Source organism: Heptranchias perlo, chromosome 13, assembly GCF_035084215.1.
Source record: "Heptranchias perlo isolate sHepPer1 chromosome 13, sHepPer1.hap1, whole genome shotgun sequence".
Lineage (NCBI taxonomy): Eukaryota > Metazoa > Chordata > Chondrichthyes > Hexanchiformes > Hexanchidae > Heptranchias > Heptranchias perlo.
In genome coordinates, this window is record NC_090337.1 from 53266841 (window position 1) to 53280373 (window position 13533).

General features: G+C 41.3%; 1 protein-coding gene and 1 long non-coding RNA gene across 2 annotated transcripts; one reads left to right on the plus strand and one right to left on the minus strand.

The window, feature by feature from the left end:
• Positions 1-4428: 4428 nt before the first annotated feature.
• On the minus strand, positions 4429-6433 carry LOC137331159 (eotaxin-like). The gene is made up of 4 exons (XM_067994762.1): positions 6290-6433; positions 5643-5763; positions 5102-5179; positions 4429-4698 (listed from the first exon to the last, which is right to left on the minus strand). Exons 1-4 carry the CDS (start codon positions 6369-6371, stop codon positions 4671-4673), a joined length of 309 nt encoding a protein of 102 aa, XP_067850863.1. The 5' UTR covers positions 6372-6433; the 3' UTR covers positions 4429-4670.
• Positions 6060-12891, plus strand: LOC137331160 (uncharacterized). Its single transcript, XR_010965380.1, has 3 exons — positions 6060-6641; positions 10344-10411; positions 12377-12891. It is a non-coding gene; the product is annotated as an uncharacterized lncRNA (long non-coding RNA).
• The last annotated feature ends 642 nt before the right edge of the window (positions 12892-13533 follow it).

Genomic DNA, 13533 nt, shown 5'->3' on the forward strand with positions numbered 1-13533 from the left:
ATTAAACATTTGGTTTGAGACATTTCCATTTATAGTAAGAAGAAATTGTGAAAAAAATGTTTGGTGGTCAAGGTGCATGAAAACAAACGAATGGGCTTTTGAGGTTGACTGCACACTTAATAGTGATAGTTCATTTTTAGCTGCTGTAAATGTGAAATAACCAAGTCACTTTTCACTATGCATAATTTCAGCTTTGGTTCATTTCGGTAAATGTGCTGCTTTTTAACCAGACATCTTATCTACTGAGTTGTAATATTTTCCAGTCCCCCTAACAAAGTATAATGGTCAGAAATGCTTTTCGCATCTAATGATATGCAAGAGGTAATTTTAACTCAACCTGCCCAGCAAGAAATAGACGTGATCAGATCGGCTGCCTGATTTTACTTTAAAATCGGGCAGAGTGTAAAGAGTGCACCCGATTCTATCCCATTAGTTTCCTGCCAGTCGGGTTAGGTTGAAGTTACGCCCATAGTTTTTTAGAATTTCATCTGCTTTCTCAATCATATGAGCCTAGACAATAAATGTCAACAAGCTATTCTATTGGTGGGGGGTGGGGTGGGGTGGGGTGTCCTTACCTGGTATCCACACATATGCCCTTTTTAGGCGAGGTGACTGGACAATGATCAAAAGTAGGATCTTCGAAAAATACCTAACAGATCCATGTATGCATTCCACTGTGTCAACGTGCTTTCATACCCTTCAGACATCACAGAATCTGTCAATTCATGCCTCAATGATTCCCCTGTTGTAGCTATCCCGGTAGGCCAATAACTTCCCACTTACACCAGCTGGATAGAATTACTGTACAAAATCCATTCCCGTTCACTCTCACTTTCCACAATTAAAATATCTCCAAATATTTGTATTCCATCAACCATTATAGCTGATCAGGTCAATCCTGTACACATCAATCATCATTCACAAATAAAATATACAGGGACCAAAATTCCTCAGGGGCTCCTCCAGTCTCTCTCTGTAACTCTGGAGGAAGACGAGTGACATCCTCTGGAATATGGTGAAAATCCACTCCAGCCAGGCGTCTATTGTTTTTGCAAGCCCCTAACATGCCCGCCCCTTCCAATGCAAATGTTGCTGGGGGCAGAGCCTCCTTACATCAGAGTTCCCAGTCCAGTAGTAGCCATGATGTGGAGATGCCGGTGATGGACTGGGGTGGACAAATGTAAGGAATCTTACAACACCAGGTTATAGTCCAACAGTTTTATTTGAAAATCACAAGCCTCCGAAAGCTTGTGATTTTTAAATAAAACTGTTGGACTATAACCTGGTGTTGTAAGATTCCTTACACCAGTCCAGTAGTTCAGTCAGGACCCAGCAGAACTGTGGAGGCCGGTACATCCAGTGAAGTGAGGTGTATCAGCCTGCAGATGGACAGATGCGATGGGGTAGGGGGGGTGCGGTGTGGTGGGAGGCTTGTTACGATCTCGGGAACAATTTTTCACAACTACTAATCACCCTTAGATTGCTGGCAGGTCCAAGATAAAGATAATGTTAGTAATTTACACCAACTCTCGCGCAGATTGGGCCCGTTTTAGGCTCATAAAATGGACACAACGATGTTGACAGAGTCTAAATGATCTTATTCACTGGGTCTCATATATTTATACTAATCAGTTAGTTGTCGGCAACATGCATATTTTGTTAAACAATTTTCCTAGTATTACCCAGGGGCAACTTGACTCCTGCCTCACTTGCCCCTGTGACCCTCAGCAGAGTTTCTGCTCCATGTATTTCTAGGCCTCTATTTATGGCCCTCAATGTTGATAGAGTAGTTTTTTTTACTTGCTCTCCAGCATGAAGTGGCGAGGGAATACTATTTAGAGGTAATGGTGGGGGTACCCCAATATCTATAGAATAAGTGAAAAGGCTGAATTCAATTAGACGGGAAAGTTTCCTCAGTGCACTATGTGTAGAGAATTGCTAATACGTTCATAAAGGTCGTATTTATTATTTCATTATGCGTCCTACGAAGAGGAAATCTGTCTCCTATTGGACCCATACGATTTGTAGAATTAATTTTTATATTTAATTTTTTAAAAATTATTTTGTAGAATTGTTGTTGCAGAATTATTGGTACTTTAGATTTTTTTCTCCCTTCCGTGGGAAAATACTTGGCCTTCACTCTACCCATGGTTGCATGGCTGATATCAAGAGCTCACCACGTGAGCACTTGTAGACACAGATCCAGAGCCAGTCACTCCATCGGACAGAGTGCTGATACCCTGAATGTGCCCTCGAGACAGAAATTGCTTAGGATTGTGAGCCTTTGCGAAAAGTTAGTGAGTCAACTGGCATTACTGGAAATAAATATGTTTGGAATTACCCAAATGTCATCACCTCTGACAGAAAATAAAAACTGGGATTTTCAAATCCACCATGGCTAAAGCCTTTATTTTTCTGTGGACAGAACTCTGGTTTGGCAGAGAATGGTATGAAACATCAGGAAAACCCCATAATGAAACCAGTCTGAGTTAATAGTTGGACATCGACTTTCAGTGGGCTACATGCTCTAATGCTATCTATTCACCTCCATGTAACACAGAGCGCCACTAAAATCATTATAGTGATAGCAAAAGGCAATGTTTTCGTGGACATGTTTTCTGCTTATTAAGGGTGGTGCAGGGGAATGTAACATCCAATTAATACCCAGCTTCAAGTTCTCCCAGGACAGGCATAGGACACCAAGATGCAGAACAAAGCTTCCTCTTCATTGCAACATTGGGTGAATACTTCCTCCGGATGCTATGTATTAATGAGATTGTAAACAAATCAGAAAATGACACAGAATTACCTAGAAATTACAACACAGAAACAGGCTATTCAGCTCAACCAGTCCTTGTTGGTGTTTATCCTCCACATGAATTGTAATCCCAATCCCATGTGTCTTCCCTGTTTCCATATCCTTTCCTTCAATCACCTCTCTAACCTATTCTTAAATGTTGACATGGGTCCAGAATTTCATCAGAGCTGTTCCTGCTCCACTGTTGTAACTTTGCTGCAGAAACATAGCTTATATGCGGTTTCTGCCACGGTTCTGGTGAAGTTACAATGTCGGAGAGGGAGTACCGTTGAGGTAATTTACCCCTATGGCCTCTGCTTCAAACACTAACACTAAGTGCATTGTCACAGCATTGTAAACCTCTGAGTAAAATAGTTTCCCCCACTCTCTGTCCTAAATTTCTTATATTTAATCTTATATCTATGTCCCCTCATTATAGACCCTTAATCATTAGCGACAATCTGTTTCTACCTACTTTGTCCCAGATTTTAAATACCTCTATCAAGTCACCCTGTAATCTCCTCTGTCCTATCAAACCAACCCCAATTTTTCAATTATTTCTTCATATTTGTATTTCCTCATGCCAGACAGCTTCCAAGTGAAACTGTGCTATAACCTCCCAATTGCATCACCATCTTTCTTATTAAGTGGAGTTCAAAACTAAGATTATATATAAATGCACCATTACATCTCAACTTTTATATTCTATTTCTGTTGTCATAAAACGCAGTATTGCATTAGCTTTTTATATGGCCTTATCTACTTGGGGTGCTGCTTTTAAGGCCTTCTGAGCTTGAATCCCCAAATCCCTCTGCTCTTCCACATCACCCAGCCTTCCCCCATTCAAAGCATAATTATTACTTTTATTTTTTTAACAAAATTTACCACTTCACATTTACAGATATTGAATTCCATCTGCCACTTTTGTGGCCTCCTTTGATCCTCAGAACTATTTCCTATGCCTCCTATTTTAGTGTTGTCTGCAAATTTGGACCCCACTCCCTCTAGCTCATATCCAAATCATCAATGTACACAGTCAACAGAAGCCGTTCCAGAACAGACACCGGCTACCCACTTCCAACCACTAAGAAACTGGTCTTAACTCCTATTCTCGGTTTCCCCCTTTCTAACCAGTTTTTAATCCAATTTGTTACCCTCTCTCTAATTCCACAACCCTTAATCTTAGCGAAGAGAGCATGTTTACGATTTTGCTAAAAATAGCGATCTAAGGGAATCTTCCTGCTATGTTTATGATGTTGCTAACCAGATAAAATCTTCTCCTAATGCGTCCTACTTAATTGCCAATTGACTGTCAGTTTGAAGGTTAATATTGTGCTTTAGAACCCATCTACAGGGAAATGAGTGGAGAGTGCCCTGGATTAATTTACATTGGGCTCTTATACCTGGCTGAGAGAGTAGGCTTTCATCGCAACATTCTGGGATGGATTTGAAGCCAAGTACCCCAGAGGCGAGAGATCAGTGTGCTAACTCACTGCACCACACAATCTCTAATTCCTGTCTTTGGTGCCAAGTATTTACTGTACATTTGAAGAGCTCATAATAGAAGAAAATTCCTATTGCTTCATATGAGGTTACAGGAAGACTCAAATTCTTTTTGAGAAAGTTTTTAAAATTTTTATTGAAAATAATTTCTCTGCAAAAAATATAAAATAGTTACAATTGCTTAATATTCACTGAGACAAAGTAAAAGAAGCATTGGAGCACATATTTCACAGTTTTAATGGTATTGAGAATAAATTAAGACTACAAAATGATAGACCTATATATACACAAACTAACTTAACAAAAGGAAAACGTGTCAGATTCTGCATTCTCTCAATCTTCCAATGGAAAGACAATTCAATTGCCATCATTATGTCTCGTTACTCTGAATCCTGGCACTGTAATGGAAAGACAACATTTTGAGTATTGGTGAGTGTATAAATACAAATTTCAGTCATTTTCTTACAATTCCACTTTAGAAGAGCAAAATAATGTACCTTCCTGTGAAATATTCAAAAATATTCCACTGTTAGTGTATTATAATGCCCAGTTAGAATCTCTACTCAATACAATTCACTAACCTAACATAATTGCAAATGTATTGATCTGTTGTAATGGACTGCCCATTACAAACTCCCAGTATAAAAATATATATAGTATAAGATAAATATGATGAGTAAAAATATTGTAATATAGTTTTTAGGCCAAAGTTTAGGGTGCACTTCACTGCTTATATTACCCAGACCCCCTTGTCAGTCACTGCTAACTGTACTAACTTTCTACGCAATCAGCACTACTTACTTAATTTCTTTTATCTTTCTTGAAACCCAGCGTGCTTTGGGGTCAGAACACAGAGCCCCTTTCTCTACTGTGTAAAAGCTGAAAGAGAGCAAAAGCAAACATATTATACGAGCCACCAGAAAATGGATTTAAAATGGTTATGAGAAACAATTTAAACATGTCAATGATATTTGAAGAAATTCTTAGGCAATCAGTGCTTTTCATCTAAACTGATCCTTGTGTGTCTGTAACCCACAATAAGTAAATATTTTTGAGTTCAATATTGGCCAATCTGATCTTTTTTATTAATGCTCATTTTACGAGTAAGTCAACTCTCATTGTTCCTTCACCTAACGTTATTTCAAAATTGTCTCAAGGCGAGAATTTAAGTCTTACACATTCCAGAAAATTTAAAAATCTTCTCTAAAGATTGGTGCTTCAGAAAATGAAAATGAGCAATAGCTTTTATTAAAAAAAAACACATGCAAATAACTAGGAATGTTAAGAAGGCTCAATCAGGACGGATAGATTTCTGGATAAAGGAAACAGAATGGTCACATACATGACGGCTTCTACGCAGGGAGACAACTCGGGCTGAAACCTGTAGTGCGTAACTTGAAATCGAATCGGCTTTCGGGAGACCTTCGTGCAGCAGTTTGTGGTAACCATTCCGGGGCCTCGGTCTGAAAAAACATACATTGTTTTGGTTTAATTTTGCACAAAAGAAAACCCTTGCATTTTGAATATTATTACATGCTGTGAATGCCAATTCGGTCAGTTCCAAACATTATATTGTAGTCCTTCTCCGAAAGACCATTTTTTTTCAGGTCTTTTCATGGAAGAGCTACAATATTAGTCACATGATGCTCATATCTCTTATTCACAGGTTCTTTAACATTCAAGATCTCATTATCTCTACTCAAAGCTTCATCTATCTATGACTCAGGATTGACCCGAACCATTTTAGGTACTTAATTATATGCTGTCATCCACTTTAACTCGAGAAGTTACTTAACATTACATAACGATCTTCGGGTACTTATCTGTCTGCTAGTTATACCGATATTGTCACAGTGCTTGTGGTCTATTACTGTGCCTGGCCAGCCCTGTACAACAGCACCACAGACCACCGGGCATGATCAGAAAATATCGTTAATCTACAAAGATATCATGTCAAGGCTATATTTAGAAATAAATGCATGAACTTACAAGATCTACTTAACACTGAGACAGCACAGAAGACCAGGACCAGAGCGATCTTCAGATGCATGTTGTTGAAGAAGTGAAGCATTCAGCAGGCTGTGACTTTGTCTATTCACTCAGTATGTTCAGTCAGCTGAGCAGGTCAGTTCGTTTTATACATGATTAAGTTGAGGGGATTTCCTGATCAAGAACGGAAAACAGCATGACACATCGAAGGGTGTGGAGAAAAGGTCTGATCAAAAGTACATATTTTTGTAAGAAGTGTTATATCACACACAGGCACCATGTGATATTAGGCCAGCAAACATGTGAACGTTGGAAGTGGCCACAATTCCTCAGCTATTTTTAAAGGGGCAAGGTGGGTATTAAAATGACAATTCTTTCCAATGGTGCTTCTATGCGTCCATTGCCAATGAATCTTTTGCAGCATCAAATATGTCAGTCATGTCAGGGGATAGCATCTTAATAAATTATTTTTAAAATATCCATCATCCGCACTGTAAAAACAGAAATACCTATTGCAAAAGTCCCTGCTGCTGTAGACACCACAAATCCTTTAGCACGAGCATTACTGCCAGATTTCCTGGCTACACAGGAAATCAGCCTGTTACAAAAATTCCCCAGAAGAGGGGAATCCGAAGATCATATGACCTGCTGTAATGGTAGTAAAAAACAGTGCAACCTTTTTCAAAATAATTGTAGCTTGCTATTAAGTGGGGAAAAAAAACTCAACGATAAGATACCCAGTCAAAATTAGCTGGTCGTCTTTCTCGGAATCCAAAGAGACATTGGGGCGGATTTTTAACTTGGCACCGAGGCGTCAACACTGGCATTCAAAAGAAGTAGCGAATGTTTAGGTAGAATCAAAAGTAGCTGAAATATTGTCTTCAAAATCATCATCAGAGAGCTGACTGTAATTGAAGCATTAACAAGAATTCAACAGAACAGAAACAGCAAAAAAAATGAGGAATCTGAAAAATGCTCTTATTATACAAACTTTCATTCCAGTTCATGCTACAACAAGACATCCAAGTGCAAGCTACAATAACCCATGCGAGGCACCATGTTAAAATGAATGAAAGGTTTTTTTTTGAAGTATGCTAAATACAGCATTTTATGTTTGAAGTGATACAAGAAGGAGGAAGGCATGTCAAGGAGGTCAGTCGGCACCGGTGAAGAACTGCCTGCATTCGTTATTGTGCAACCTTGGCAAAGCTACCTGGCAATGGCTGAGGACAACTGCCTCTGCAGGCTTCAGTCCAGCAGAGAGCTGGTTGCAGAGCTGCGCCAGCCACTTCATGGACACTTGTAGCCAACCTGGACTGTAGAGTCAGAAATGCCAGTCGTACCCTCAATCCTTCTGCCTCCACCTCCTTCTGTGCTAGCGTGGAATCATAGAATCTTAGAGCACAGAAGGAGGCCATTCAGCCCGTCATGTCTGTGTCAGTTCTTTGAAAGAGCTGTCCAATTTAATCCCACATCCCAGCTTTTTCCCCATAACCCTGCAAATTAGTCGTCTTCAAGTACATGTCCAATTGCCTTTTGAAAGTTCCTACGGAATCTACTTCCACTACCCTTACAGGTAGTGCAATCTAGATCTCAACAATCCTCTGTGTGGAAAAAATGTCTCCTCATTTCCCCTCTAGTTCTTTTGGCAATTATTTTAAATCTATGATCTCTAATTATCGACCCACTTGCCAGAGGGAACAGTTTCTCCCTACTTGCTCCATCAAAACCCCTCATTATTTTGAATACCTCTATTAGCTCTCCCCTTAACCTTCACTGCTCTAAGGTGAACAATTGCAGTTTCTCCAATCTCTCCACATAACTGAAGTCCCTCATCCCTGGTATCATCCTGGTAAAGCTCCTCCTTACCCTCTCCAAGACCTTGACATCCTTCCTAAAGTGTACACAATACTCCAACTGAGGCCTAATCAGTGATCAGTGATGTGTAAAGGTTTAGCATGACTTCCTTGTTTTTGTATTCAATGCCCCTATTTACAAAGCTAAGTATCTCATACACTTTCTTAACCTCCTTATCAACTTGCCCTGACACCTTCAAAGATTTGTGAATATGCACCCCAGGTCTCTCTGATCTTGCACCCCACTCAAAATAGTACCATTTAGAGTATACTTCCTCTCCATGTTGTTCCTCCCAAAGTGCATCACTTCACACTTATCTGCATTAAATTTCATCTGCCATGTGTCTGCCCATTTCACCAGTCTATCTATGTCCTTCTGAAGTCTGCTACTGTCCTCCTCACTACTTACTACGTTGCCAAGTTTTGTATCATCCACAAACTTTGAAATTGTACTCCCTATACCCAAGTCCAGGTCATTTATATACAAAAAGAAAAGCAATGGTCCTAATACCAACCCCTGGGGACCCCACTGTATACTTCTCTCCAGTCAGAAAAACATCCATTCACCACTACTCTCTGGCTCCTATCCCTCAGCCAACTACATACCCAAGTTACCATTGTCCCTTTAATCCTATGTCCTTCTAGTTTCCGAATAAGTCTGTTATGTGGTACTTTATCAAGTGCCTTTTCAAAGTCCATATAGCAACATCTACTGCACTACCTTCATCAACCCTCTATTATACGGATCATCTGCGCTATCAGCCAATGAGCTGCTTATACATGTTTCATCTATTATTGCATTTCCCAAAATGTAAGGGGTCATTAATGACGAAAGGGAAAAACAGCGGAAAAACGAGATAAACTGTGGAAAAATGACCGTGTTGCTGTCAGAAGTCTCAAGATGAGGTTTGAGAGTGTCGATGTTATACTTTGATATATCAGGATATTACCAGCTCAAGATGCAAGTTCAACTGTAGATATTTTTTATATGTCCCAATTTAGTATTTTATGGTTGAAATTATATAAGATGAATGAAATCATGGTAGGAGGGTTAACAGACACCCGAGATGGGATGAAAGTGCACAAGCTGAACAATGCATCAGCTACCTGTTTGATATGTGTGTGAGCAGCATATTGACACATGACCCTTATGCTAGTCCAAAAGGAGGAGACAAAAAGGGTAAGGTTGGTGGTTACCTCCACTACCACTGACCGAGAGAATCAAACTCCTTCTCTCCACTAGAATTTGTGACAGAACATCTTAGATTGAATTACAGCTCTGACTAACTTCCAGCTATTTGTTATTCTTAAATTATTTATTCAATAACTGACCTCCTTAAAGTCAGGCTATGTGTAATGTCATTTTTTTTTTATTCATTCATGGGATGTGGGCGTCGCTGGCGAGGCCGGCATTTATTGCCCATCCCTAATTGCCCTCGAGAAGGTGGTGGTGAGCCGCCTTCTTGAACCGCTGCAGTCCGTGTGGTGAAGGTTCTCCCACAGTGCTGTTAGGAAGGGAGTTCCAGGATTTGACTCAGTGACGATGAAGGAACAGCGACATATTTCCAAGTCGGAATGGTGTGTGACTTGGAGGGGAACATGCAGGTGGTGTTGTTCCCATGCGCCTGCTGCCCTTGTCCTTCTAGGTGGTAGAGGTCGCGGGTTTGGGAGGTGCTGTCGAAGAAGCCTTGGTGAGTTGCTGCAGTGCATCCTGTGGATGGTACACACTGCAGCCACTGTGCACCGGTGGTGGAGGGAGTGAATGTTTAGGGTGGTGGATGGGGTGCCAATCAAGTGGGCTGCTTTGTCCTGGATGGTGTCGAGCTTCTTGAGTGTTGTTGGAGCTGCACTCATCCAGGCAAGTGGAGAGTATTCCATCACACTCCTGACTTGTTCCTTGTAGATTGTGGAAAGGCTTTGGGGAGTCAGGAGGTGAGTCACTCGCCACAGAATACCCAGCCTCTGACCTGCTCTTGTAGCCACAGTATTTATGTGGCTGGTCCAGTTAAGTTTCTGGTCAATGGTGACCCACATGGTGGGGGATTCGGCGATGGTAATGCCGTTGAATACATTTGTTTTTAAATATAGTCCCCACTGCTTATAGCGGGCTCGTTGCAGTAATACGCTTTGCTCACTATACGTGGTGGATGATAAAACCACAATTCGAATGTAACCAACATATTTTTTTTTAAAAACAGGCTTGATGCAGAACGCCTGAAGTCGCCACATAGCAACTGCCTCTGCGGTTGTGTCCGATTCAATACCAGTGAGTACAGTGGATTGACAAGGTGCAATCAGCTGATTGAAGCTGCTTAAAGACCTGACTTTGCCTGATATAGCCGGTGCGCTTAATACGTTATAAGCGGCACCTTTGTAATTGACTCCTATGTTAATGGCAAATGGTTAGCGCTGTTTGCCTGATATAGACGGCTGTCCGGGATAAGTGTGGATGGTGTAAGTGGTGGGGACTGTACTTCACTTTTAACAAAATGTTTTCCTCTCGGTATGTAAACTGAATCATATCACAATATAATTATACCCATTTTATAACTACAGACTGACCAAACTTTGCATGTGCTCTACGCACTAGTGTAACTGAATATGAGTATCATTTTTTGTCTTAATCTAAAAAAAGTATAAATGCAGAACTATCTAAGTGTGCTGTAAAGTCATCGTACCACTAATTTGTATGAAACTCAAGAAATAATAATGCTTGGTCATAATTTGAGAAGATCTGACTGCAGCTGTGTGGTGACTAATGTGTGTAAGAAAACAGAATCTAATCTGACTACACCAATCCTATTAAAGGAAATCAGAATAAGCGTGGGAGCACTCATGACGTGACTCTAAATATCTTTAAATTTCTTTATCCAACAACTTATTGAACTATTACTTTTATTCTTTTCAAAAAAAACCCTGATGTGGTCATCTACAATGTAATTGTTTTACAAATAGCTTTACCCATATTAAGTATTAGTATTCCATATTAAACTACAGTTTAATTATTTATTATTCTAACTCTGCAAAATATCTTGTCAAAATTTGACCCTAAGGTTGGCTGACCTCCTGATTAAAGGCAAAACTTCAGCACTGTCACTGAGCTCGGGGTGTTTCATCTAACATTGCGACAGAACCTTTGGTCTACCACTAACACTGCCTCCCCCAATCATAGCATCTCAGAGCCACTGAAGGATGGTCAGCAACACATAGCTTGACGAGCTACTTTATTAAAACTAATTTCTTAGCGTACGGGGTCGGTTGGGGGGGGGTGGTCATTGCACATAGTTAGTTATGGAGGGAAACTACTGGCTTGGAAAGTCCCTAAAAAGACCAAAGATTGTTTTCTTCAAGTAGCAATTACTTCATCTCCTCTGAAAGGAATCTTACAACACCAGGTTATAGTCCAACAGTTTTATTTGAAAATCACAAGCTTTCGGAGCTTTCCTCCTTCGTCAGGTGTGTGAAGGTTTCCATAAAAGCACCACATATATAGTCACAGAACAATGCCTGGTGATTACAGATAATCTTTCCAACTGCCCGTTTTCACACCTCTGCATGGATGGTGTTCAGACAGGGGAAGATAACACCCAAGGCCACTGAATACACAAGCGGTCAGATTACAAAGACAGAGAGAGAGAGATGGCCTTAGCGAGGTGTTTGTTGTCATCGATGACATGTTGAAGGCTGCGGAGAACCTGGCGTAGTTTCTCCGCTCCGGGGAAGTACTGGACGACGAAGGGTACTCTGTTGGTTGCGTCCCGTGTTTGTCTTCTGAGGAGGTCTATGCGATTTTTCGCTGTGGCCCGTTGGAACTGTCGATCGACGAGTCGAGCGTCATATCCCGTTCTTACGAGGTTGAAACACGGGACGCAACCAACAGAGCACCCTTCGTCGTCCAGTACTTCCACAGAGTGGAGAAACTACGCCATGTTCTTTGGATCCTTCAATATGTCATCGATGATGACGAACACCTCGCTAAGGCCATCCCCACACCTCTACTACTGGCCTTCAAACAGCCACCCAACCTCAAACAGACCATCGTTCGCAGCAAATTACCCAGCTCTCAGGAGAACAGTGTCCACGACACCACACAACCCTGCCACGGCAACCTCTGCAAGACATGCCAGATCATCGACACAGATACCACCATCACACGAGAGGACACCATCCACCAGGTACATGGTTCATACTCCTGTGACTCGGCCAACGTTGCCTACCTCATTCATTGCAGGAAAGGATGCCCTGGAGCATGGTACATTGGCGAGACCATGCAGACACTGCGACAATGGATGAATGGACACCGCACAACAATCGCCAGACAGGAGGGGAACACTTCAGCAGTCAAGGACATTCAGCCTCCGATCTTCGGGTAAGCGTTCTCCAAGGCGGCATTCGAGACACACGACAACGCAAAATCGTCGAGCAGAAATTGATAGCCAAGTTCCACACCCATGAGGACGGCCTCAACCGGGATCTTGGGTTCATGTCACGTTACATATAACCCCACCAGGGGGAAAAAGAAAAAAAAAGTAATCTGTTTTTAATACAACTGGCTTTGTCTCTGTCTCTGTCTTTGTAATCTGACCGCTTGCGTATTCAGTGGTCTTGGGTGTTATGTTCCCCTGTCTGAACACCATCCATGCAGAGGTGTGAAAACGGGCAGTTGGAAAGATTATCTGCAATCACCAGGCATTGTTCTGTGACTATATATGCGGTGCTTTTATGGAAACCTTCACTCACCTGACGAAGGAGGAAAGCTTTGAAAGCTTGTGATTTTCAAATAAAACTGTTGGACTATAACCTGGTGTTGTAAGATTCCTTACATTTGTCCACCCCAGTCCATCACCGGCAACTCCAATTCATTTCCTCTGGTATTGATTCCAGGGATAGTTAAACACTTGTGCCCCAGCTTTTCAGCAGCATTCTGGCTAAATCTCTCCTCCAGCATTTTTAGCTACTATTTCCCATCAGCAGACTGTTTCCTGCAGTTGAGAGGTCAAGAATGAGGAAGGGCATAGACACAAGATTAAGGGATTTAGAACAGAGGGCAGGACAAATGTCTTTATACAGAGAGTTAAAATGAGGTGGAATTCACATCTAGCATTAATGGTTGAGTCAGAACCCATATCAACATTTAGGATTAGATTGGATAGGTGAATGAAGGAAAAAGAGGTTGAAAGGATATGGGAAAAGGATGGGTAAATGTGATTCGAACTATTTGCTTGTGTGGAGGGTAATTGTGATACAGACTGGTTAGGTTAACTGGCTGCGTTTCGAATTACTCGGTGAATTTCCAGGTAACTTTGACACCACTCCGCTCCAGTAATCTGACACCACTCCACCATAGTACTCTGACACCACTCCACCATAGTACTCTGACACCACTCC